The 23,510-nt window shown below is 38.9% G+C and overlaps 1 protein-coding gene across 2 annotated transcripts; it reads right to left on the bottom strand.

The window, feature by feature from the left end:
• Positions 1–1,643: 1,643 nt before the first annotated feature.
• Positions 1,644–23,438, bottom strand: LOC135740500 (uncharacterized). 2 transcript variants are annotated; one of them, XM_065258886.2, is made up of 4 exons: positions 23,401–23,438; positions 19,061–19,126; positions 4,655–6,179; positions 1,664–1,910 (listed from the first exon to the last, which is right to left on the bottom strand). In XM_065258886.2, the coding sequence occupies exons 2-3, from the start codon at positions 19,087–19,089 to the stop codon at positions 4,661–4,663; spliced, it is 1,548 nt and encodes a 515-aa protein (XP_065114958.1). In that variant the 5' UTR covers positions 19,090–19,126; positions 23,401–23,438; the 3' UTR covers positions 1,664–1,910; positions 4,655–4,660. The 2 variants fall into 2 exon arrangements, with proteins under 2 accessions (XP_065114957.1, XP_065114958.1); XM_065258885.2 differs by having other exon boundaries at positions 1,644–6,179.
• Between the last annotated feature and the right edge of the window lie 72 nt (positions 23,439–23,510).

Below are 23,510 nucleotides of genomic sequence, written 5' to 3' on the forward strand. Positions count from 1 at the left end.
AAATGAAGAGTTTCTTTGCAAAACGAGATAAATCCATTTTTTTACATTTTTGTCAAAACATGTTTATTATTATGTTATTATTTTGTTTTATGGTGCTACTTAGCTGTATTTTTTAAGTTATGAAGGTTAAGGTTTACTTTTCAATATAATGTAAATACACACACACACACACACACACACACACACACACACACACACACACACACACTAATATATATATATATATATTATATATATTAGTGTGTGTGTGTGTGTGGCCGGGTAATTATCACGTTGGGGGGACCAATTGTCCCCACAAAGATAGGAATACCAGTGTTTTTGTGACCTCATGGGGACATTTTGATGTCCCCATGAGGAAACAAGCGAATAAATCAAACAGAATGATGTTTCTTGAAAATCTAAGGTATCAGACAGTTTCCTGTGATGGTTGGGGTTAGGGAATGGGGCAGGTAAGGGGAATAGAATATACAGTTTGTACAGAATAAAATGCATTACGTCTATGGAATGTCCCCAAAAAACATGGAAACCAGAATGTGTGTGTGTGTGTGTGTGTGTGTGTGTGTGTGTGTGTGTGTGTGTGTGTGTGTGTGTGTGTGTGTGTGTGTGTGTGTGTGTGTGTGTGTGTGTGTGTGTGTGTGTGTGTGTATTTACATTATATTGAAAAGTAAACCTTATCATGGTTTTACTACAGAGGAAGTTACATTCCTGTTGAACATCCCCACAAGGCTCATTATGTGGCTCATTATGCAACTCTTTTGTTTGTCAGCTGTCAATCAGTGATTATTCAGGAGCTTTCCCGCCTCCACGCATACAGCCTTTCCCAAGCAAATGTGTCTTAGAAATTGTAAATCAATATATTGCTTTATGTGAATGAGAAAGCCAAATGATTTTCACATCATTTTGAAGATAAAACTCTAGACTACTAGATCCTGTTTTGGAAAGTCTTGGGAAAACATGTTTAGAATGAGTTTTGTGGACTTATATCAGTGACTTAAGTCCACGCATAAACATTTTCTCTCAAAAATACAAGCATGTACATACATGTTGATCATATAATAGTGTAGCCCAGTTTGTGCTGAACTCAGTGTTATGAGACTTTTGCCATTTATATGTTTTTAAGCAATGGAAAAAAGCACAAATGTCAGTGCATGTCAAAACTTCCCAAGGGCCCTAAAAAACCCTTAGACCCCAGAGGGTTAACCAAACAAATGAGGCAAGGTTTCAAAAAAGGTAAATGAAGTTTACGCAATCAAACTAATTTGATACAGATTTCCTTAGTCAAGATAATTGCGCGTGCACGCTATTCTTGAGCAGCCCTAGAGGTTGAGGATGACATCGATCAAAGTTAAAGAGAATGCGGTAATTTGTGATAAAAATGTATGAAGAATTTTCTAATGATTGAAAATGATAATACTGCTGCAATAAACAAACCCAGCAGAAATGACAGCCTAGTGTGGTAAGGCTCTCAACAGCGCATTCAGCGATCCGGGTTCAATCCCCATAAATGGTCATGTTTTGCTTCTACTTTTTCTTTATTTTTTATATACTGTAGCCTACTTTTTAAATATAACACAGATCTTAACTTTTAAAAGACAATTTGTAGGTTACTAAGTAACCTAAATAATAGATGTTTAGCAGATGAATGATTTTAATACATTTAACTTTAAAGGTAACTTAAATGTATTTATTTTTATTTGGGGGTACATTTCAAAAGCAGCAACTTGAGTGGACAAAAAGTAACAGGTGAAAATAAAACATAAATATATTGTTCATAAGAAGTGTAGTTGATTTAAATATAATCATATGCTAGAAGAAGTGTCTAATCTCATAATGTTAGCTGTCAAAGATGTTGAGTGGCAATGAGGCATCTATCAGCAGCACAGCTTTACTCCTGCAGATGAACTGTTGTTCTTGAAAGAAAAAAATGGGGTCACTGAGAGCATGATGAGTGGACAGCATCTGCATTTCTGAATTTACAGTAGTACAAGGAATGATTGTGTAAAATTATATGTTACACATATTCTTGACCAAGGGCGTAGGTTTGATTCTGGCATTGGTGGGGACATAAATAAAATGGTTGCATTGCAAAAACTGTTTATCACCGTTTACTTGACACAAACAACAGACAACTCAGTATGCACTTTACTCAGTAACATCTGACTCGCCACCCCCGGCCATCCCAAATTTATAATAAACAATTCGTTATGTCCTAGAGCCTAATAAACAGTAACTGTTTAAGTCTTTGTCAAAAAAAAAAGAAAATCACATTGTAAGATATAACCATATTTACTTTATAACAATGAAGAATATGCAATTAATATTTAATTCTTAATTTAATTTTGCCAAAAAAATCCCAGTGTTGAAGTTGGTATGTATATCATGCTGTTTCCTGAACAACGTTTATTAACGTTTCTGTAGTTCACATTAAATATTCTTTTCATTAACAGACAGTTAATCAGTGTGAAAAAATAATAATTTTAAGTTTAAAATGCAACCTTACATTATGTCTACATCTGTGCAAGTAATGACCACAGTGCAGTAATGTAAAGTATTCAGCAATCATGACATGAATTCATGTTTTTACCATGTTGGGGTTATTTTCTTTCATGGATTAGTGACCCCCTAAATAACCTTGCTACCCCATTTATAAAAGGTTGACAAAAGTTTGCAACTCCTCAGGTTAACATGGGATTGTCGTGTATTGGTGAAAACACTGTCCTTGAATCATTATGTGGCACAACTTGTTGCGTAATTTGTGAATGAAACAGTTACAGTGGGTATAATAATACTTTCTTCCTCACTTACCTGTAGCCCGAATAATCACGCGCGTCTTGAGTGAACTTTGGCGCGTTGTACAAAGTGAAACCATCCTATCACACGTAGCGAGTAAAGACAAGCCCATAAAGTGATGTGATTTAGAGAGGCGGGACTCAAGAAATGCTAATCCAATCATATTAGCAATGTGATTAGAAAGGCGGGACTAAAGAAATGCAAAGCCAATCATATTAGCGATGTGAGTTACGGAGGCGGGCATTGCAGAGAACGAAAGCTGTTAACCGTTTGTGTACCACATAGAGCGTCATTTTTACAGAACGGGATTGCAAAAGATTTCTAGTCTCATTTAAATGATTCCTGAAAAAAAATATAATAAGTAAAAAATAGAAAACACAAGAATAAGAAGGACATTAGTGGTTATATATAAATACAGATTAATTGTTTGGTCGAAATTATTGCTAGGGACAATTCAGTCTTCCCTGAATATTGCTAGGGACATGTCCCTAGTGTCCCACCCTAAATCTACGCCCATGTTCTTGACCAATAATTTTTACATGACATGTTACTTAAAACATTTTTGATGGCAAATTATGTGTGCGTTATAGAGCCACAAGTCATCATGTTAAACCCTGGGAGTATGAGAGATTTTAAACCACCTGTTTACATTGTTAAAAAATTAGCTGATGTAGCTATGCAACTTTTTACCGGTAACTTATGTAGATTTAAATGTATGTTATTTACTGGCATGAGGCTGTTATTTTATAGTTTTATTCTGTAAATAAAAAGACTTTGAACAAACTGTTGCCAGTAAATAACATACATGTAAATCTACAGTAAGTTACTGGCGAACAGCTGACAATTAATACTGTCATTTCTACATATTTTTTTAACAGTGTAGTGTTAGATGTTGATAGATAAACAGAGTTTTATGAAGGGTGAGGATCAGTTGAAGAGAGGCCTGAGGTATAAGCACATTATACTGTAAGTCTGAAGTCCTACTTGTGTTGTGAACAATTATTGTCTGCAGGACACTAACAATCTTCTCTGGGATCAAAGGCAAAAAAGTGCATGAGTTTTAACTTATGCTAAGAGCATACCATCACATAATTATATTGTGTTCCTACAGACATGCAGACACATAAAGAGTTTTTTACATTTAAGAAAAATTTAACTAGAGAAAAATACAAATACTGTAGATCTTTAAAATAATGTGCATTTTTATGCACACCAAGCATAAAAAAATCCAATGACTGTACTTGACTTGTGTATGACAGACACTCTGAATTAATTTTTTTTTTCATCAATACACTGCAATTATATGGATTTAGATGCAACATTTTTGGTCACTTCTTTAACAAAATAATTGTTCAAAATTGTACTGCTATGCCTATTATCCTTATATTGGGTAGTTAAGATTATAATTTATATTCAACATTTGATAGGCCTATAACATACCATATTATGAAACACATGTCTATATTGTATTAATTATTATTGTAACAGAATTTATCAAATTTAATATATAAGTTGATTTTCTTTAATTGTTAGATTAATAGTGGTTAATAAAGTCAAATAAAATGTCAAAGAGTCAACTGTAATATCATTGCATTTACAGTTCAGTGTTAGTGGAAGTCTAGTTAAGCAAAATCTGAGGCTTAGCCTGACTGTTAGCCTGCCCCGGACCAGGCTAGTTTGCAAGCATAAGTTTTCATAGTAACCGGGGTTGAACTAGTTCAAGTTTGTTTTATGAAACGAAATCCACAGGCAATAAGTCAGACTTAACAAAATAAGCCTGGCTTATTTTGTAATAGAGTTTTATGAAATAGCCCTCAGGTGCAAGTACATTACTTATGTTTTGCTGAATACACATTAAAATCACCTGGCTTTAAATGTATGCAGGTGCTGCTCGTTTTACTTTCTCTTTGATGTTCATCAGAGCTTCGGCTTTTTCAGGTTCATTGATTTCCTTTAACTTCTCAATGAGAAAATCAATGTGCAGAAGTGTGAACAGAGATTCAGTGTTGAGTGCGATCATTTTAAGAGAATCCACACAGTGAAAAGCATCCATCACCAGCTTGATTTTGTCTTTCTCCAATTCTTGTAGTTCTTTCTTCAGCTTATTGATCTCAGACAGACAGTCTTTAATTTTGTCTTCATAGTTCTTCTTTAACTCTTCTTTAGTTCTTGTCTCAGTCTTTGTCTTTGTTACATATATTTTGGCTTCTTTGACATGTTTGTCGGAGTGACATTTCTTTGGGCACACTGTGCAGTGATAATCTTTCATCACAGTACACCATGAGAGATTACTGACCCACCAGCATCCAGGATAGTGACAGTTCTCCTTACAGACGGTGCAGCACATCGCCTCTTTAGCTACAGCAGGATCAATGTCAACCTTTTCTTTGTAGGACACTTCAACTTCATACTCAAAATTATTATTTTCTTTGACATGTTGCTTGTGTTTCTCTAGATTTTCTTCAGTTTGTTTCAGCTCATTTTGCTTTTCTTTAATCTTTTGAACATGTGATTGTAGTTTGGAGATATTTGGCCGAAACTGTTGCTGTTTTTGTAAAACGTCTTGAGTCAACTCCAAGGTTTTATGTCGTATCATGTCAAGAAAGTTAAAAAAATCTGTAATTCCATTAAAACTGAGATCCCATGATTGATCATAGATTGTTTGTTCTTCTTCATCAAATGTTTCTTCCTGACGGTTGTTAATCAGAAAATAGATCGGCTGATTCTTCTCATCTACAGCACACTTGACTTTAGCTTCTTTGATGGCTGTCAGGGCATTTTTAGGACGAGCACCATCTGAGTGTGTGAAGAGTACCACAATGTTTTCAGCAATATCTTTACCAAATAAAGACTGAACAGCATCAAATATGTATTGTTGTCTGTCAGAGAGTCGATTTTGATCTGCCTTCATCACAAAACACACTGCATTTATATTGTGTATCACATCTTCAGTTGTACATAAACGTAATAAAGTCTTGCCGATCTCTAAATCACGCTCAGCTCCACGAGTGTCTCCATATCCTGGTGTATCAATGATTGTTAAATCAACTTTAGTCTCTTGTATATAAACACCATAGACAGTGACATCAGAGGTCTGACTGTAAACTGATGATGTGTTACTCTGATCATCTGTGATCTCAAACCAAACTTTGTCTTTTCTCTGAACGCCACAGATGTAGTTGATCATAGTATTGATGAGACTTGTTTTTCCAGTGCCTGTTTCTCCCACCATCAGTATGGTTTTATGAGGTTTATTTGTGTCTCTTTCACCAAAGGTGATTTTTCTGTATGGCTTAGATTGATCCAGATTATCTGTTGTTGTCTGCAGACGATATCGAGCAGGATTTCCATCTTGAATTCGGATGCTTCCCTTAATGAGGATCTTTAATCTGTAGTGTTAAAAAGTAGGGAAAAAACACAATCATATACAACAATTTATTATCATTTATTAAGGTGTGTATGAACAACATGTTTCATTGTGTGATATTAAAGTCACCCAGAAATTAAAAACTTACATTTTTAATGGAATATTGTGTTTTTTAAAATAATTGATGATTGACTTATGTGAGAATATTTTTATACATGGAGACGGGGAATCTGCAGGTCAGTGTAATGGGCATGCCGAAAGGTTGTGAAGTGAACCCATAAAAAATGTATTTCGGCATCTTCTTTTAAACGTTTTTTACCTTTTTTTCTGAGAGTCTAGATGATACCCTTGTAACTTTGCTCTCAATTAATATGTAAAGTATTGATACAATTTGTTTTTGTGATATAGAAGACAAATTTATAGATTTTTGGAATGGTTTACTGTATGTACGCTCTTATAAAAAAATCCATGTTGAAATACAGAAGGTATGTATTAACACTTTTAATATTATTTTCATAATTTTAAAACTTTCAGTATATTTGTTAATCCTCTAGGGCACTGGTTCTCAACTCCAGTTCTCGGCCCCCCCTTCCAGAACATTTTAGATGTCTCCATATATAAAACACCTGATTCAGTTCATCAGCTTGTAAGTGTGTTAATTAAGGAAAAGTTTCAAACATTCTTGAAGGAGCCTAATGAGTTGAATCAGGGGTTTCATATAAGGAGACATCTAAAACATTCTGGGGGGGGGGGTGGAGTTGAGAACAACTGCTCTAGGGTCTGTTATGTTTCTTATTTCAATAAAGAAACCATTGCGTAATCAATGATCTTTTATTCATGTGAGGTTCACTCAGCAGGTACACGGCATTAATCACAACACAGGTGTTCCTGTAGTCTTCTCACTCTTCAGCTGTATACTATACAGATAAATGAAATGCTACTGACACCTAGTGGTTAGGTTCTGTACTGTTCACTACATCCCCTTTCCACTAGACATCCAGAACAAGTTATTACAAAAACACTAGTGACTTATTTCAGATAAATACTAAGCTAACACTGAGCACATTATATACAAGATGTACTGCATCACACAACAATATCAATAATTATTGCTTTACAATCCCAATAACAACTGTTAACATTTAGTTTTATCTTTACTTTTATGATAATTCAAATACTTAAGATATGTTTCAGCAATATTCAGAGGTTTAGTCTATCAGGAGGTTTTACTGTGCGTTTAGATCTTCTCAGTACAGGTGAATGAAACTCTGAATGTTCTTTAGCTGGCTCTTTGTTAGACAAATCTGAATACATTTCTTTAGCTAGCTCTTCGTTATGCACTGGAAGTGTTTCAGATGTTGTTGTTGACTCTGCACAGTCTATATCACCTGTATCTGTATCTCCTAGCACAGTCTCTTTTGTTTTCAACAGACTTCTTCGATTTCTCCTAAGAATTTGACCATCCTCTGTCCTGACAGTGTAAGATCTTGGCTTCACCTCCTCCAGGACTGTAGCTCTTTTAGTCCAAGTACTGTTCCCCTCAAGTCTTACTGTGTCATTATTGGAAAGTGGTTCTAAGCTTTTTTGTTGCCTTGTCGTAGTTAGCTTTTTTTCTCAGTTTCAGATACTTTTATTTTCAGGTATTTGTTCTAATTCGGTGTTACTAAGCAAGGAAGTGTGGTGTGTAATGTGTGCCCCATCAGTATTTCGCCAGGAGACACACCGTGTTCTTGTGGAGATGCGCGGTAATTCAACAAAGCTAAATAAGGATCTGATTGACTTTCTATTGCTTTCTTTAGTAGTTTCACTATATGTAGCCTACTCCTTTCTCTGCCCTTCCATTCGCGGAATTAATGGGCTTGATGTCACATGCTGAAATCCATATTCCACATTCCATTATCACTGTAAACCACCTGTGGAATGCTGCGTCTTGCAAAGATGGATTTAATGTGTGTTATCACACAAGCAGTAGATGTATTGGAAAGCAAAGCAATCTCTGGGTAGTTTGACAGATAGTCTATCACAAGCAAATGGTTTTGTCCATCCAGGAAGAATAAGTCTGTCCCAACTCTCTGCCATGGTTCATCCGGTAGATCAGTAATGATCATTGGCTCCTTCTGTTGCTTAGCATGATTCTGCAAGCATGTATTACAGGTTGACACCATCCTGTCGATGTCTGCGTTTATTCCGGGCCAGTAGATTGCATTTCTAGCCCTTCTTTTACATTTTTCTACTCCAAGGTGTCCATCATGCAGTTTTTTTAACATCTCCTGTCACAGTGACTGAAGGATAATGATCCTGTTCTGTCTCAGCAGAAGTCCCTTTACAACACTTAACTCTGCTCTGATGTTGTAGTACTGGGCACATTCTCCCCTAGGCCAACATTCATTTAGATGTGTAATAACCAATTGCAGACATTTATCTTTCTCAGTCTCCACTGCAATTTGTTTAAGTTTAGACTGTGACTGTTTTGCCATCGTAAAAATGAACAATTGGTTAGTTTTTGGTTGGCCAGAGAGAGTTTTACTTTGCACAGTGAAGAAGAACTGTGAACTTATTTGTGTTTTGTAATCATTATAGTACAAACACAACAAGGGACAAGCGTGGTCAATTTATCAATGTTTGTTAACAGCCGCCATTATTCCCTCATGTGTTGATTGTGAAAACAGCACAAAGGAATGTATGCACATGCGTATGATCCTGCATTTAATAAACTTGCTATGCATAGATAAACACATAGACATGAGTAACTAAGGATTTAGATATGCTGTTTGCAATCATGTCTTTTATAAGAATACCAAAAAGTTTGTCAAATTTCCTGACTCGTGTGTTTGTTTATGTCCAGTAAAGGTCAGGGTGATCACTGGCAGACGTAGAGCACCCTGGAGAAACACAACAGCAGTACAGCACATGAAAAGAACATGCAGAAAAGCTGAACGTATGTGGCGGAAAACAAAACTTGAAGTACATTATAGCATCTATAAGGACAGTCTTCGTGCTTTCAATGTAGAACTAGGCACAGCTAGACAGACCTTCTTTTCAAACATTATAAACAAAAACATAAACAACACTCGCACTCTTTTTGCTACTGTAGAAAGACTAACACACCCCCCAAATCAAGTTCCTAGTGAAATGCTCTCTGACAACAAATGCAATGAGTTTGCAACCTTTTTCTCTGAGAAGATCAGTAATATCAGAATGACGATCAATACGGCCTCATATTGTACTGTGGTCAGTCAGATATCATTGCAACAACCTCAGAAATTAGCCATTCTCTCAGAATTTGACATAATTGATATAAAAACCTTGGAAGAAACAGTACAGCATCTTTAAAGGCGCAAAAGAGGATGTTTCCGCCGACTGAGAATCCAAAGACCGTTACTGAGTTTTTTAAATAAGCACATGCGTAAGAACAGCCTCCCTCCTTCACAGCTCATTTCTAGGGAACGCCTTCCAAAACTCTTGCACGAGTATTTGAACACGAGTGTTTGTTTACCACGGGCATATGCTGTGTCGCGTAAGTGGATTAATTATGTGAAATGATATGATAATAAACACATAAAACGTAAAGTTAGATCAGTCGACGCTACACCCATTTCAACTAGCATGTAGCAGACTGGTCACTGCCTTACAACTACAGTACAAGAACAACGTCGATAAACCTGAATAACAGTACAACAATAATTATTCCACAAAGAAAGAATAATCACTGTTACCTGTCGAGGAGAATTTTTGCGAACTGTGCGTTTGTCTTGACACCTCTCTGCTCTCCAGCGTTGAAATGTTACTCCAGTAACGACTCTGGTTAGATTACATTATTCTGACAATTTTCGTCCTCCTTCGGGTTTCTTCTCTTCCATGATGCAAATTCGAGGAGGAAAGCAGGAGCGACGATAAAAACAAATCGAAACTCAAGACGGAGTTTCATGCGCTATGCGCATGCGTCACTCGTGTAAAGTTACTGGAGCGTGCACGTCTCTCACAAGGAACATAATGGCAGTGATTGACAAGCCAGAGGGCCAATGATGATTGCGATGATTGGGTAAACGATTGGCTGATGTTTTTAAGGCCCTACCTTATGAACAGATGACATATATTAATTTTATTACTTTCAGTGCACCTAATAAATAGTCTTTTATTATTTAGTAAAGACAGTTTCAAGTAATATTGTAAAAATGTATTAAACAAACATCCTCTTTTCCACCTTTAAGCATCAACTAGCAGCCTTGACACGCTCCCCACATCTTTTCTCAAAAAGGTACTTAACTGCTTAGAAACGGACCTCTTAAAAATAGTAAATACCTCTCTGATCACAGGCACCTTTCCAGAGTCATTAAAAACAGCAGTTGTTAAGCCTCTCCTAAAAAAGAGTAACCTAGACAAAACCATACTTAGCAACTACAGACCAATCTCAAATCTTCCGTTTATAGGCAAGACCATTGAAAAGGTTGTTTTCAATCAGCTGAACAAATTCTTAAACTCAAATGGCCATCTGGACAATTTTCAATCTGGTTTCCGTCAGCCTCACAGCACAGAGACAGTGCTCATAAAGATAATAAATGATATTCGCTTAAACTCTGATTCAGGTAAAATATCAGTGCTGGTGCTACTAGATCTTAGTGCTGCCTTTGACACAGTAGATCACACCATACTCTTACATAGACTGGAAAACTGGGTAGGGCTCTCTGGGATGGTCCTCAAATGGTTTAAATCATACCTACAAGGAAGAGGTTACTATGTGAACATAGGTAACCATAAATCTGAGTGGACATCCATGACATGTGGAGTCCCACAGGGTTCAATTCTTGCACCGCTTCTGTTTAATTTGTATATGCTCCCACTTGGTCAAATAATGAAAAAGAACCAAATTGCTTACCACAGCTATGCAGATGACACCCAGATATACTTAGCCCTGTCACCTAATGACTACAGCCCCATTGACTCTCTATGTAAATGCATTGATGAAATTAACTGTTGGATGCGTCAAAACTTCCTCCAGTTAAACAAAGACAAAACTGAAGTCATTGTATTTGGAAATAAAGATGAAACTCTCAAAGTTAACACATACCTTGACTAAGGTATACCTCTAAAGACACAAAATAAGGTCAGAAATCTTGGTGTAATTTTAGAGTCTGACCTTAATTTCAGTAGTCACGTGAAAGCAATAAGCAAATCAGCTTACTACCATCTCAGAAATATTGCCAGAATTAGATGTTTTGTATCAAGACGGGACTTAGAGAAACTTGTTCATGCTTTCATCACCAGCAGGGTGGATTACTGCAATGGACTTCTTACGGGGATCCCCAAAAAGACCATTAGACAGCTGCAGCTCATACAGAACGCTGCTGCCAGAATTCTGACCAGAACCAAAAAATCTGAGCACATCACTCCAGTCCTCAGGTCCTTACACTGGCTTCCTGTTACATTTAGAATAGATTTTAAAGTATTGTTACTCGTTTATAAATCACTTCATGGCTTAGGACCCAAATACATGACAGATATGCTAACTGAATATAAACCTAACAGATTACTCAGATCATTAGGATCAGGTCAGTTAGAAATACCAAGGGTTCACTCAAAACAAGGTGCATCAGCATTTAGTTATTATGCCACCTGTAGCTGGAATCAGCTTCCAGAAGAGATCAGATGTGCTTCAACAGTAAACACTTTTAAATCTAGATTAAAAACACATCTGTTTAACTCTGCATTTACTGAATGAGCACTGTGCTGCTTCACACTGACTGCACTTTTAACTCAAGTCACTTTTACTTCTGTTTTATTCTTTTTAACGTTTTAAAGTGTTTTTATTAAAATCACATTTATTTTCTCTAATTGTTAAATTCTCATGTATCTTTGTTTTTATTGTGATTTTATTGTGTATCTATTATTTTTACATTTTCTTTTTTTCTCTTTTATATATTGTTTTCTCATTTCTATGTAAAGCACTTTGAATGACCTCTGTGTATGAAATGTGCTGTACAAATAAACTTGCCTTGCCTTGCCTATGTGTGTGCCTGTCATGTGTACTGTTCGACGGAAGGACTAAGACATTACCCACATCTAGAGATAACTTTTAGTGACACACATACGCAAGTAAATAAGGATTTAGATATCATGTTTGGTGCATTTGGATAAAACAGCTCTGCATAGCAAGGGAGTGGAGAGAATGGATCGGGGATTGTGTGTCCATTGACTGCTGGAGGCGAGAGATGCATATGGATCGTCTCTTCTCGTTCACGTTAATGGAGCCGGGTGTGATCTCAGCTCATGACAGATAATAAGGTAAAGGGCAGTACCTCTCCTCCTTCTTATTTACACCGTATAAGAATATTTGTTTTTGATTTTACTTACATCATTTAAAATAAGACATTCCAAACATTATGTAGACATGTTTGTTTGACAAGTATTCATTTATGTAAGGGGTGCTTTAATGAAAGCGAGTGAAGAGGTGAATCCATTTGCAAAAGAGGTATTTATTAGAAAAGTCCCAAAAGGGCCAGCAAACATATCCAGTATGGGCAAATCCTAAAACGTAAATTCAGAGACAGGCAAAGGTTCAGCGCAGGCAGCAAAACAGGCAGAATCCAAAATACAGGCAGTAGTCAAACAACAGGAACAGAATACAGATAACAGGTAACAGAATCAAACAGGCACAGACAGGCTACAGGTAGGTATGGCTAAGCATTAATCAGCCAGGAACAGGTGAACAGGAAGTGACTTATATACAAAAACAGACAGGAAGTGTGAACTGTGAAATGGCATGATAAATTTCAAAATAAAAGCCAGAACAGAACAGGATGTCAAAATAAACAGTACAAATAACAAAAATACACAAAACACAGAACAAAACTTTTACAGAACCCCCCCTCTAAAGGGCGACTCCCGGAGCCCAACAAACAAATCATACAGTCCAATAGAGGGTGGGCGGGAGGGCCAGGACCTCTTGGCAATGGCAGGGGGTCATGTGGCCAGGATGGTCCAGGGTCATGGGGCAGGCTTGGACCTGGGTCATGGGGCAGGCTTGGACCTGGGTCATGGGGCAGGCTTGGACCTGGGTCATGGGGCAGGCTTGGACCTGGGTCATGGGGCAGGCTTGGACCTGGGTCATGGGGCAGGCTTGGACCTGGGTCATGGGGCAGGCTTGGACCTGGGTCATGGGGCAGGCTTGGACCTGGGTCACGGGGCAGGCTTGGACCTGGGTCACGGGGCAGGCTTGGACCTGGGTCACGGGGCAGGCTTGGACCTGGGTCACGGGGCAGGCTTGGACCTGGGTCATGGGGCAGGCTTGGACCTGGGTCATGGGGCAGGCTTGGACCTGGGTCATGGGGCAGGCTTGGAGCAGGATCAAGGGGCAGGCTTGGAGCAGGATCAAGGGGCAGACATGGAGCAGGATCAAGGGGCAGACATGAAGCTTGGACATGGGGTAGGAATATACCTAGACCACAAGGAAAGGAAGGATCAGAGCACACTTCGGCCTCCGCCTTGGTGTCCTCTGCCTCCTTCCTGTGTCCGGGTACTACCCCCCCCCCCAAAAAAAAAAAAAACTTGGAAAAGCTTCCACAGACCAGGGTGGCACTGGTCTTGATGGAGAACCAGACAACTCGGGTGAATCAGGTGACACAGACGACTCAGGTGAATCATGTGAATCAGGTGAGCCAGGTGAATCAGACGAATCAGGTGAATCATATGCATCAGGTGAATCAAGTGAATCATGTGAATCAGGCGAGTCAGGTAAATCAGACGAATCAGACGAGACAGGCGTATCAGGCGAATCATACGAATCAGACGGGACAGGTGAATCAGATGAATCAGGCGGGACAGGCAAGCCAGAGGATTCTGATGGTTCAGGTAAGTCATGGGATTCAGGGTCTTGAGAAATATGGGGAACAAAAGAGCAGAAGGCAGACCAAACACACCACAGAGCCATGGCAAATTCAGGAATTCCACAGTCTATGAGACATACCTCAGCGGTAGCCGGTTCAGGCATGATGGCCATTTTGACGGCAGGTGCAGGGTGAACAATAGCCCTCATTAGTGCAGGTGTGGTGGTGACGATGGCTCTCTGAAACTCAGGTGCAGGGATGACGGTAGCTTCCTCAAAAACAGGTGCGGTTGCAGAGACAGGCAGGATGGCAGCCATTTTGGGAACAGGCAGGATGTCGGCCATTTTAGGGATAGGCTGAATGGCGGCCATTTTGTGAACAGGCATGGTGGCGGCAATTTTAGGAACAGGTAAAGACAGAACAGGCATGACTAGGCTTGGCGTGTTGTGAATAGCCTCTGGTTTGCTATCCACAACACCCACAGTGAAGGGAGAGCCACCCAACCACAGAGCATGATCAATGTAATGTTCTAAAGTCCAGTGTGGTGTATGGAGTGGCATGGAACGGGAAATGTTGCAGTTTAATCCACAATAAAAAATGTCTTTCAGGAATTAATCTTTAAAGTTCACCTGATCTGAGAGTTCACAAAACTCTTCGACAAATTCCTCAATCGGCCGGTTACCTTGGCGAAGACAAACAAGTCGATCTGCTGGAGTCATGCTGCTGGTTGGACTTTTCAAACCTCTGCTGGATTCCGGTTGTGGCTGATTAATCTGTAAGGGGTGCTTTAATGAAAGCGAGTGAAGAGGTGAATCCATTTGCAAAAGAGGTATTTATTAGAAAAGTCCCAAAAGGGCCAGCAAACATATCCAGTATGGGCAAATCCTAAATCGTAAATCCAGAGACAGGCAAAGGTTCAGGGCAGGCAGCAAAATAGGCAGAATCCAAAATATAGGCAGTAGTCAAACAACAGGAACAGAATACAGATACAGGTAGTGATGTTACGTCTGACACCGAAGCTTCGATGCTTGCTTCGGACTCGAAAAGTCCTCGCAATGAACCACTGTTTCGGAGCTTGTATCGTTACGTCACTAGTCACGTGAAATACGACGTCTGAAGCAAACACACTGGTTCATTTCTCTAGTGAACCACACGACATGCTTTGACAGCCCAATCCGGCGTTGACAGGTTTGAAACTTGGCGGCTTTATTTTTCACGCAAGTGAAGCCAAACCATAGAAAAGCTTTCTAAACAATTTTGTGTACTCCAGCATCATCTGTTTCATGTGAGAGAATATTCTCCAAAGCTGGTGAATTTGTAAAAAAAAAAAAAAATCGCCCACATCACCAAATGTATAGCCTAACGTTAGAATATATTATAAAATTATTAAAAATATAAACATGTATTATAATTAATATAAAATTATATTTCTGAATAAAAAACACAACATTTAATGAATACCCTCCTCCACATTATCCAAGCCCTGTCCAGTTGCCCTCTGCCACATTATAAATACATTTTTAAATGCATATATGTCCAGTTAGTAAGTTGTAGAGTGCTGTATCCTACAGCTAAATATTCACACACAAACACATCTCAGGCTCAATGTTTTATTGAGGGTTTGAAACATGAACACAATGTCAAAGCTCTGACAGCCAAAATGGGGCGGGTACATTAGCCTACTCGCATTGTCAGCTTTGTTGCATTACATTTACTTCACCAGCAGATGGTGGTGTGCATTTTCTGTTTGAATGAAGCTTCGAGTAATGAACCATTTTCGGCACAATTGTATCGGAAAGCAATAATGCTTCGAAACGCTTCATTTGGCCATCACTAGATACAGGTAACAGAATCAAACAGGCACAGACAGGCTACAGGTAGGTATGGCTAAGCATTAATCAGCCAGGATCAGGTGAACAGGAAGTGACTTATATACAAAAACAGACAGGAAGTGTGAACTGTGAAATGGCATGATGAATTTCAAAATAAAAGCCACAACAGAACAGGATGTCAAAATAAACAGTACAAATAACAAAAATACACACAACACAGAACAAAACCATTACAGTTTAGTTAAGTTCATTTCTCTGACACATCTCTGGAAGAACTTGACTGAGGGAGAGAAATCGGAACGTGCATCATGTTTATTTACTTAATTTTATGAAAAGCACAATATTCTGTTTTTATTGGGAGTGGACAAAAAAAACTAGACACGTTAACATTTTAAATGATGTATAAATCATATCTGTATTTCCAAAATCAGCAGAGTACTCTCTAAATAAAAGTCTCTTTGCGGAATGATTGAAAAATAAAGAGTTTGCGGCGTCTCACACAACCCCAGAGCAGGGCCGGGTCTGGGGGGGGGGCTGTCCAGCTGTCCATTATCGTTACCCGATAATGTGAAAATGCTTAAATATCAGGGAAAATATCAGGAAACAAACAAATATATTGGTTGATCTCTACACCAGAAAGCGAGGGCACACAGGAGTTTTCTGCTTCTGACAGGGAAGCCTGTCCTCTGGTGATGCAAATGATATTTTATCTTCATTATGAGTCCCGAAGGTAACTTGAGAAATCGCTAGCGAGCAACCCCCTAATATCCTTCAAGAACTTGATGGGTTGCAACAAATGTGTTATGCAACGGGCGCTCTGTGTGAATTTTTTGACAAAGATGGATCCATTGAAAACCCTGTATTTGCCTCGATACTCACTACAACATAGTGTCACAGGTCGGAGTGGACCACAGATGTCGTGAGTCTCGCCCCTCCCTAGTTTCCACCTCGAGGAGGTCCCAAGAACACTCCAATGACCAGACACACAAGGAGCGTAAGTAAATTAAAACAAACTTTATTTAAAATAATTAAAAGCTAAGTAGGGGAGGGGAAAGGGAATCTAAAATCACTCTCGGGGCCAGAGAATGTCAGTCCTGAGTCGCTTCTGACTCCGTCACAGGGGCTCTCAGTTAGGTCTTCAGAACTCTTCATGTTTTTCCCTCACGTGACCTCAACCAGGATATTCACAGCTTTGTCTTTGCTCTATATTGCAGGAGGACTGCCAGTGGGTCCTTTCCTTTTCCTGGACGTGAAGAAATGAGGATGATAAGTGACACTGATGAGTTAAATGGAGTGAGTACCTGGTGCTGATAGCGGCGAGTTCCTGGGCTCAGCACTGGAAGCACCTAGAAGGTACACAGGTAAATATTGGAGGAGCAACTGGGCGTAGTATGATGGGTGCGCCAGTAAGTATGCAGACAGACGTGCTGGATCTTTGGCCTTTGGTGTGTAGACCAATCTGCAAAATGAATGCACAGTCTTGACTTGGATCGTTCAGGTGAGTATACAAGGGTGATCCACTTGATCTTAGCTCTTGGGGTACAGGTGAGTATAAAGGATGACACACGGATTCTTTACTTTGGGCATACAGGTGAGTATACAAGGGCAATACGCTGGCTCTTAGCTTTGGTGGACAGGTGAGTATACAGAAGGGCACACTGGATCTTTACTTTGGGCATACAGGAGAGTATACAAGGGTAATACGCTGGCTCTTAGCTTTGGGCGTACAGGTGAGTATACAGAATGGCTGAGAATGGATACAACTCACAGACCCTTGAAGAGGTGGACGACAGGCTTTAGCCCTTTGAAGCTTGGGAGACTGGAGAGGATGTATTTTCCACGACACTTGTAGCCTTTTTCACCGGGACAGACTTCCCAGACACACACTCAACAAGGTCACTTCCAACCATAGAAAACACTCCCACGACGACACAGAGCCTTAGGCTTACATTGAATTTAGGGCTGTCACCATTACTATATTCTTTTTTAAGGAGTTTTAAAAAAATCCTTGAGTACTTGTCCAGTACTCCTTAAAATAGCGGAGATGCGGTTTAGTGAAACAAACTAGAAAATTACAACAGTATCAGAAGCATACAAATCAGCGCTACGCTGCCTCCCTCTCGCTCTCTCTATCTCTCTCGTTTGCTCGCTCACACACACACACACCGTGCACGTGGATCAGGCAGCTCCTGCATGAGGCAAGAATGCGCATCCTTGTGAGTTTTGGAAGTTAAAGACGACTGAGCTGCAGTGGCCTGGCAAAACACATTTGAGAAGAAAGGCGCAGCAACTCAAAAAGACCTGCGTGTTTCACAATTACTCTGAAAGACCATAATGACAATTTCGCGTGTGGAGCAGCAGCTAACTTGTGTGCGATCTACCGGCATTGCCTTTGTGATCGACGTATTGGACACCCCTGCCCTAAACCATCCGCCGACTGTTTAGATATAACATGAATATACTTCTGTAAAAATATGCACATAGTTTGTTATTCAGTCCCTGGGTGCGCTGCATTATATAAATACAGTAATACTGCCAATCAATGTGTATGATGATGATGATTAGACACTTAACGTTAGTCAGTTCGTAGAAGTTAATGCCGGTTAACATATAGAATTAATATGTCACGTTTAATTACTATTTTTACTGGTTTTAATGTCTTACAACAGAAACAGGACATATATGTATATAAGAATGACATTATTTATCCCTTAGTTGCATTAAAGTACAGTATATGACAGTTCAGAGACTAGTAGCAAAAGCGCAAACATTAACCTGGCTTTGAGAGCAAATGTGACGTTATGATGTCACAGATATGCAAATTAGTATGTCAAGAATCGATTCTGAATCGAATCGGGACCCTAAGAATCGATTCTGAATCGATTCATGATGGTCCAAGCGATTCCCACCCCTAACAGTTTACACTTCAAACCCCCCTCCCAAGTGTTCAAACCATATCTACACCATGGGCAGCGAGTTTGGGCAATTAAATATGTTCCCATGTTTCCTGAAATTAATATTAATGTTCATATTAAGTTTGGAGTGACTTTGACAGAGATGCCATAAATAAGGTTTACAAGCATTCAAACATTCTATATTTGTGGAGTTCTGCCTCTTTTGTTTGGGAATAAAGTGAAGAAATTAGTTGATGTTCAGGGTTGGGTATGTGAACAAATGTGCCCTTATAGCCCTGTTAACAATCAAATAAAAATCTAAAATGACAGTATATGATGATGTTTGTGTCCTACCCATTTGAGATTTGCTGTGAGTCTGCCATGACTGTTTCCAGCTTAGGGTCTCTTTCAGATTTGATGCTACAGTAAAGATTTAAACATACATTAAACCTAAATGTTTTGAAAAATAAGTAAAACAACACAAACAACTTTAAACATCACGCTAGAGAAAAATATATTTTATCATTGAAATAACACATATTTCTACCAAATTTTGAAAAAAGTGTTTCCTTTGTTTTAAAGTTATTTCTAGGCTTTGTACAGTTGTGAGCACAGTTATTTATAAACAGTGCTGTAGTCCAGGGTATAAGCAGGTATACTGTATGGCGTATACCCACTTCTTTTTCAGTCAGATTTGCGAAAACCCACTTATAAATAGTGATTTAGTGCAGGGTATACGCAGGTATACGGCGTATTTCCACTTCACTTGTAGCTAATCTAATCGCATGATTTGAATAAACGCAAATATACCCTAAAAACACTCAGTAAAATAAGTTACTTATGTGAAAAGGAGGACCGAGGCACCTGGTTCCTTTGAAATATGATTATCCTAAACGCCTTTGGGCTAGATTGCCGTCAATCCGACAATGCCCAACGCAATTGGATAAGATAACTGTCAATCAATACCTGGTTCACTTCCTGCCATCATTATTAGGAAAGATGAAGCGAACTACTGAAACTCTTTTTTCAGATTTACAAACAACATCCCAATGCTACATCCCCGTTTTTAGCTAGCAGTTCATGCTAACGATAGTAATCAACATCAGTGTTGTTAGCCAGCACCTCAGCACCTTACGATTGCCAAGCGCCCTCGTCCATAAACCCCCCTCCTCCCACACCCCAAGTCAGAGAGGATGCCGACAGAGATGCAGCCAGCAGCCTGTCCCGCTACAGGCTATGTTTACACGTGGGCGGCTATTTTCATAAACGGACATTTCAACCTCTCCGGTTTCAAAAATAATATCGTGCACACGTCAGTTTTCAGAAAAGTTTTTATTTACACCTACCCGTGCATATATGCCATCAAGAGAAGCTCAAGCCCACGTAAGCCAATAACCAGCAGCGCTGGTGGTGACGCAAACTGGTTCTTCATGTTGGAGGGAGGAGTTGTTGCAGTAGGTGATAGATAACGTCAAAGTACCGCAAGAGCAGTTGAGGAATCACACGTAGAGGTCTAATTTCAAATCGCTCTCGCAGTACTTTGACATCATCCGTCTGTCGGTTCTTGCAGCGCCGCATGAAGTCAAACACGCGTAAAATTGCTGACCTCCGAGCACTCGTCTCTGCTCCTCGACATAATTGAGCAGCTGTATTTGCAAATACAAACACACGAAACGAGTTTGCACGAACATAAATGTGTTCATGGTAGCGTTCAGAGTAGCAATCACATGTAAACATAGGTCGCACTTTTGACGTAGGTGCGAGCTCTGGTGCATACTCTGTGATGTTGCCTGCTTAAACATCTGTTTGTGTCAGTTTACATGCAACTGTGCAACCGAAGATTTTCAAGATCTCCACTCTGGCCGGAGTTTTTAGAAACAATCGGTTTCAGAGGCGAGTTCTCAGTTTGTGTGTAAACGAGGGGCACAAACGAAGGTAAATCTCTCAGTTTTTAAAAATAACCATGTACGTGTAAACAGAGCCAGATTTTACAACGAAGACGTCAAGCAAAGTGAGCAATTTTAAATAACAGTAACTTGTCAATTATGTTAATAATTTATCGCAGGACTCAATTTACAATTTGCCTGGCCATCACTGTATGTCAAAACTGCACTCACAATGAGTCTGCTTAAAATCATTAAATCAGTTATTTGTTATGTCATATTTAGATAAGTGTAACAGTACTTGACATTAGGTTCCTAGACTAAAATATATAAGCATCAATTTAGAAACCCTGAATACGAGTGTAAAATGTTGCGAAATTTATTTAAATACAGATTAAATACTGTTATTTTTATATTTTTATAAAAATATTGAGGCATTTATCCAAAGCGACTTATAGTGCATTACAAAGTATACAGTATATTAAAGTTTGTTAAAAAAACTAATAAACTTTAATAACTAGAACTATCTTAAAACACCATGCTTCTCTCATCTTTTTACAATATAGTATTAAATATATCTTTTATTAATGTATTAGGCCTACATGCAATATTTGTAAAATGTCCACCTAAATATATAATGTTGGCATATTCTTGCCTACAGTACACTCTCTGTTGCAAATCGGCTGTTCCAAAAGATAGAAATTAAGTGACAATGTGAAAATAATACTAGCCCATTTTGTGGTGATCTACTTGCTGTCAGGATCCTGCCATAAGAGTCTTGTTTTATATTTATGCTTTATCATGATGGCAGGGTTCTGACAACCCCATGCTTTATGTGGAGGCTCATGGCCTTGTATATTGGGTCATGTGCCTCTGGTGTCTCGTTTCAAGTCCCCGCCCCCTTGTTCTCTCTGTTAAATATTCATTATTAGTTATCCCTCTCACATGTGTTGCCCTCGTTATCTTGTTTAGTATCCCCTATTTAGGCTATGTTTACACGTGGGCGGTTATTTTCATAAACGGACATTTCAACCTCTCCGGTTTCAAAAATAATATCGTGCACACATGTCAGTTTTCAGAAAAGTGTTTATTTACACGTACCCGTGCATATATGCCGTCAAGAGAAGCTCAAGCCCACGTAAGCCAATCACCGGCTGCGCTGGTGGTGACGTGAACTGGTTCTTCATGTTGGAGGGAGGAGTTGTTGCAGCAGGTGATCGATGACGTCAAAGTACCGCGAGAGCGAGTTGAGGAATCATACGTAGAGGTCTAATTTCGAATCGCTCTTGCGGTACTTTGACATCATCCGTTGCAGCGCCGCATGAAGTCAAACACGCGTAAAATTGCTGACCTCAGAGCACTCGTCTCTGCTCCTCGACATAATGGAGCAGCTGTATTTGCAAATACAAACACACGAAACGAGTTTGCACGAACATAAATGTGATCTTGGAAGCGTTCAGAGTAGCAGTCACATGTAAACATGGGTCGCACTTTTGACGTAGGTGCGAGCTCTGGCGCATACTCTGTGACGTTGCCTGCTTAAACATCCGTTTGTCTCACTTTACATGCAACCGTGCAACCGAAGATTTTCAAGATCTCCACTCTGGCCGGAGTTCTTAGAAACAATCGGTTTCAGAGGCGAGTTCTCCGTTTGCGTGTAAACGAGGGGCACAAACGAAGGTAAATCTCTCAGTTTTTAAAAATAACCATGTACGTGTAAACAGAGCCTTAATCTCCTCTTGTCTTGTGGTGGTTCATTGTGTTCATATGTGTTATGTTATGCAGTCTTCATTGTTAATTCAGTTTAATGTCTTGTCTATCATGTTAAGTCAAGTTTGTAAGTATCATGTTTAATGTAGTTTTGCTTTTGTTTTCATGTTCAATGTTCACTTCCCTTACATCGTTTGCGCTTGCGTTCTCTTGTCCTCCGTCTCAACCCTCACACTTGCAAGACTATTTACATGCTGTTTATTACAAATGGCGTTTATCTATTGCTGGGACGCTTTAAAAAAATTGGGAGCAATATTAAAAGTATACCCACTTCTCCAGGCACCACTACACCACTGTTTATAAACAATGACACATTTAGGAAAATCACCATTCATTGTTGTATAAGTAAATGTATCAAATCCTACTGTATATAATACAATTTTATGTACTTAATTTAGTAAAAAAATACGGGAGATTTCCCGAACAGGGTTTATAGGCTACTAGTCCCAAACTAAAATGACACTTCACAATAAGGTTAATTAGTTAACATTAGTCAACTACGTTAGTTAACATGAACTATTAATGAACTGCACTTATACAGCATTTATTAATCTTTGTTCATGTTAATTTCAAACATTACTAAAACTTTATTAAAATCTTGTTAACGTTAGTTAATGCACTGTGAGCTAACATCAACAAACAATTAAAAGCTTTATTTCTATTAACTAACATTAACAAAGATTAATAAATACTGTACAAATGTATTGCTCATGGTTTGTTCATGTTAGTTAATACATTAACTAATGTTAACTAATGAACCTTATTGTAAAGTGTTACCATTGAAGGTTTGAGGAGTCTTAATTTAAAAACGCCTTGCACAGATGTATCGTAACACATATCGGTGTCATTCTTTTGTCTCAAGATGCAAACCAGTAATGCTTTTTGTAAGGTATGTTTGTAAAAACCAATTAAATGTCATAATATTACTAAGGTTTAGTCCTAGGTTAATCTAAACCCTGTCTGGGAAACTGCTCCAAAGCATAAAGAGTCTTCACGTCCGACCTAATTCAGTCCAGAATTTAGTAAAGTAAATCTACTTACGGTTTTTCAAAGTCCTCCTTTCTCCAACTAACAAACAGCAAGATCAGACCATTTATATACTGAAGACAACTTCCACTTTCTGTAGATCATGTGATTTCAAAGAAGACGTG

This window comes from Paramisgurnus dabryanus, chromosome 22 (assembly GCF_030506205.2).
Source record: "Paramisgurnus dabryanus chromosome 22, PD_genome_1.1, whole genome shotgun sequence".
NCBI lineage: Eukaryota > Metazoa > Chordata > Actinopteri > Cypriniformes > Cobitidae > Paramisgurnus > Paramisgurnus dabryanus.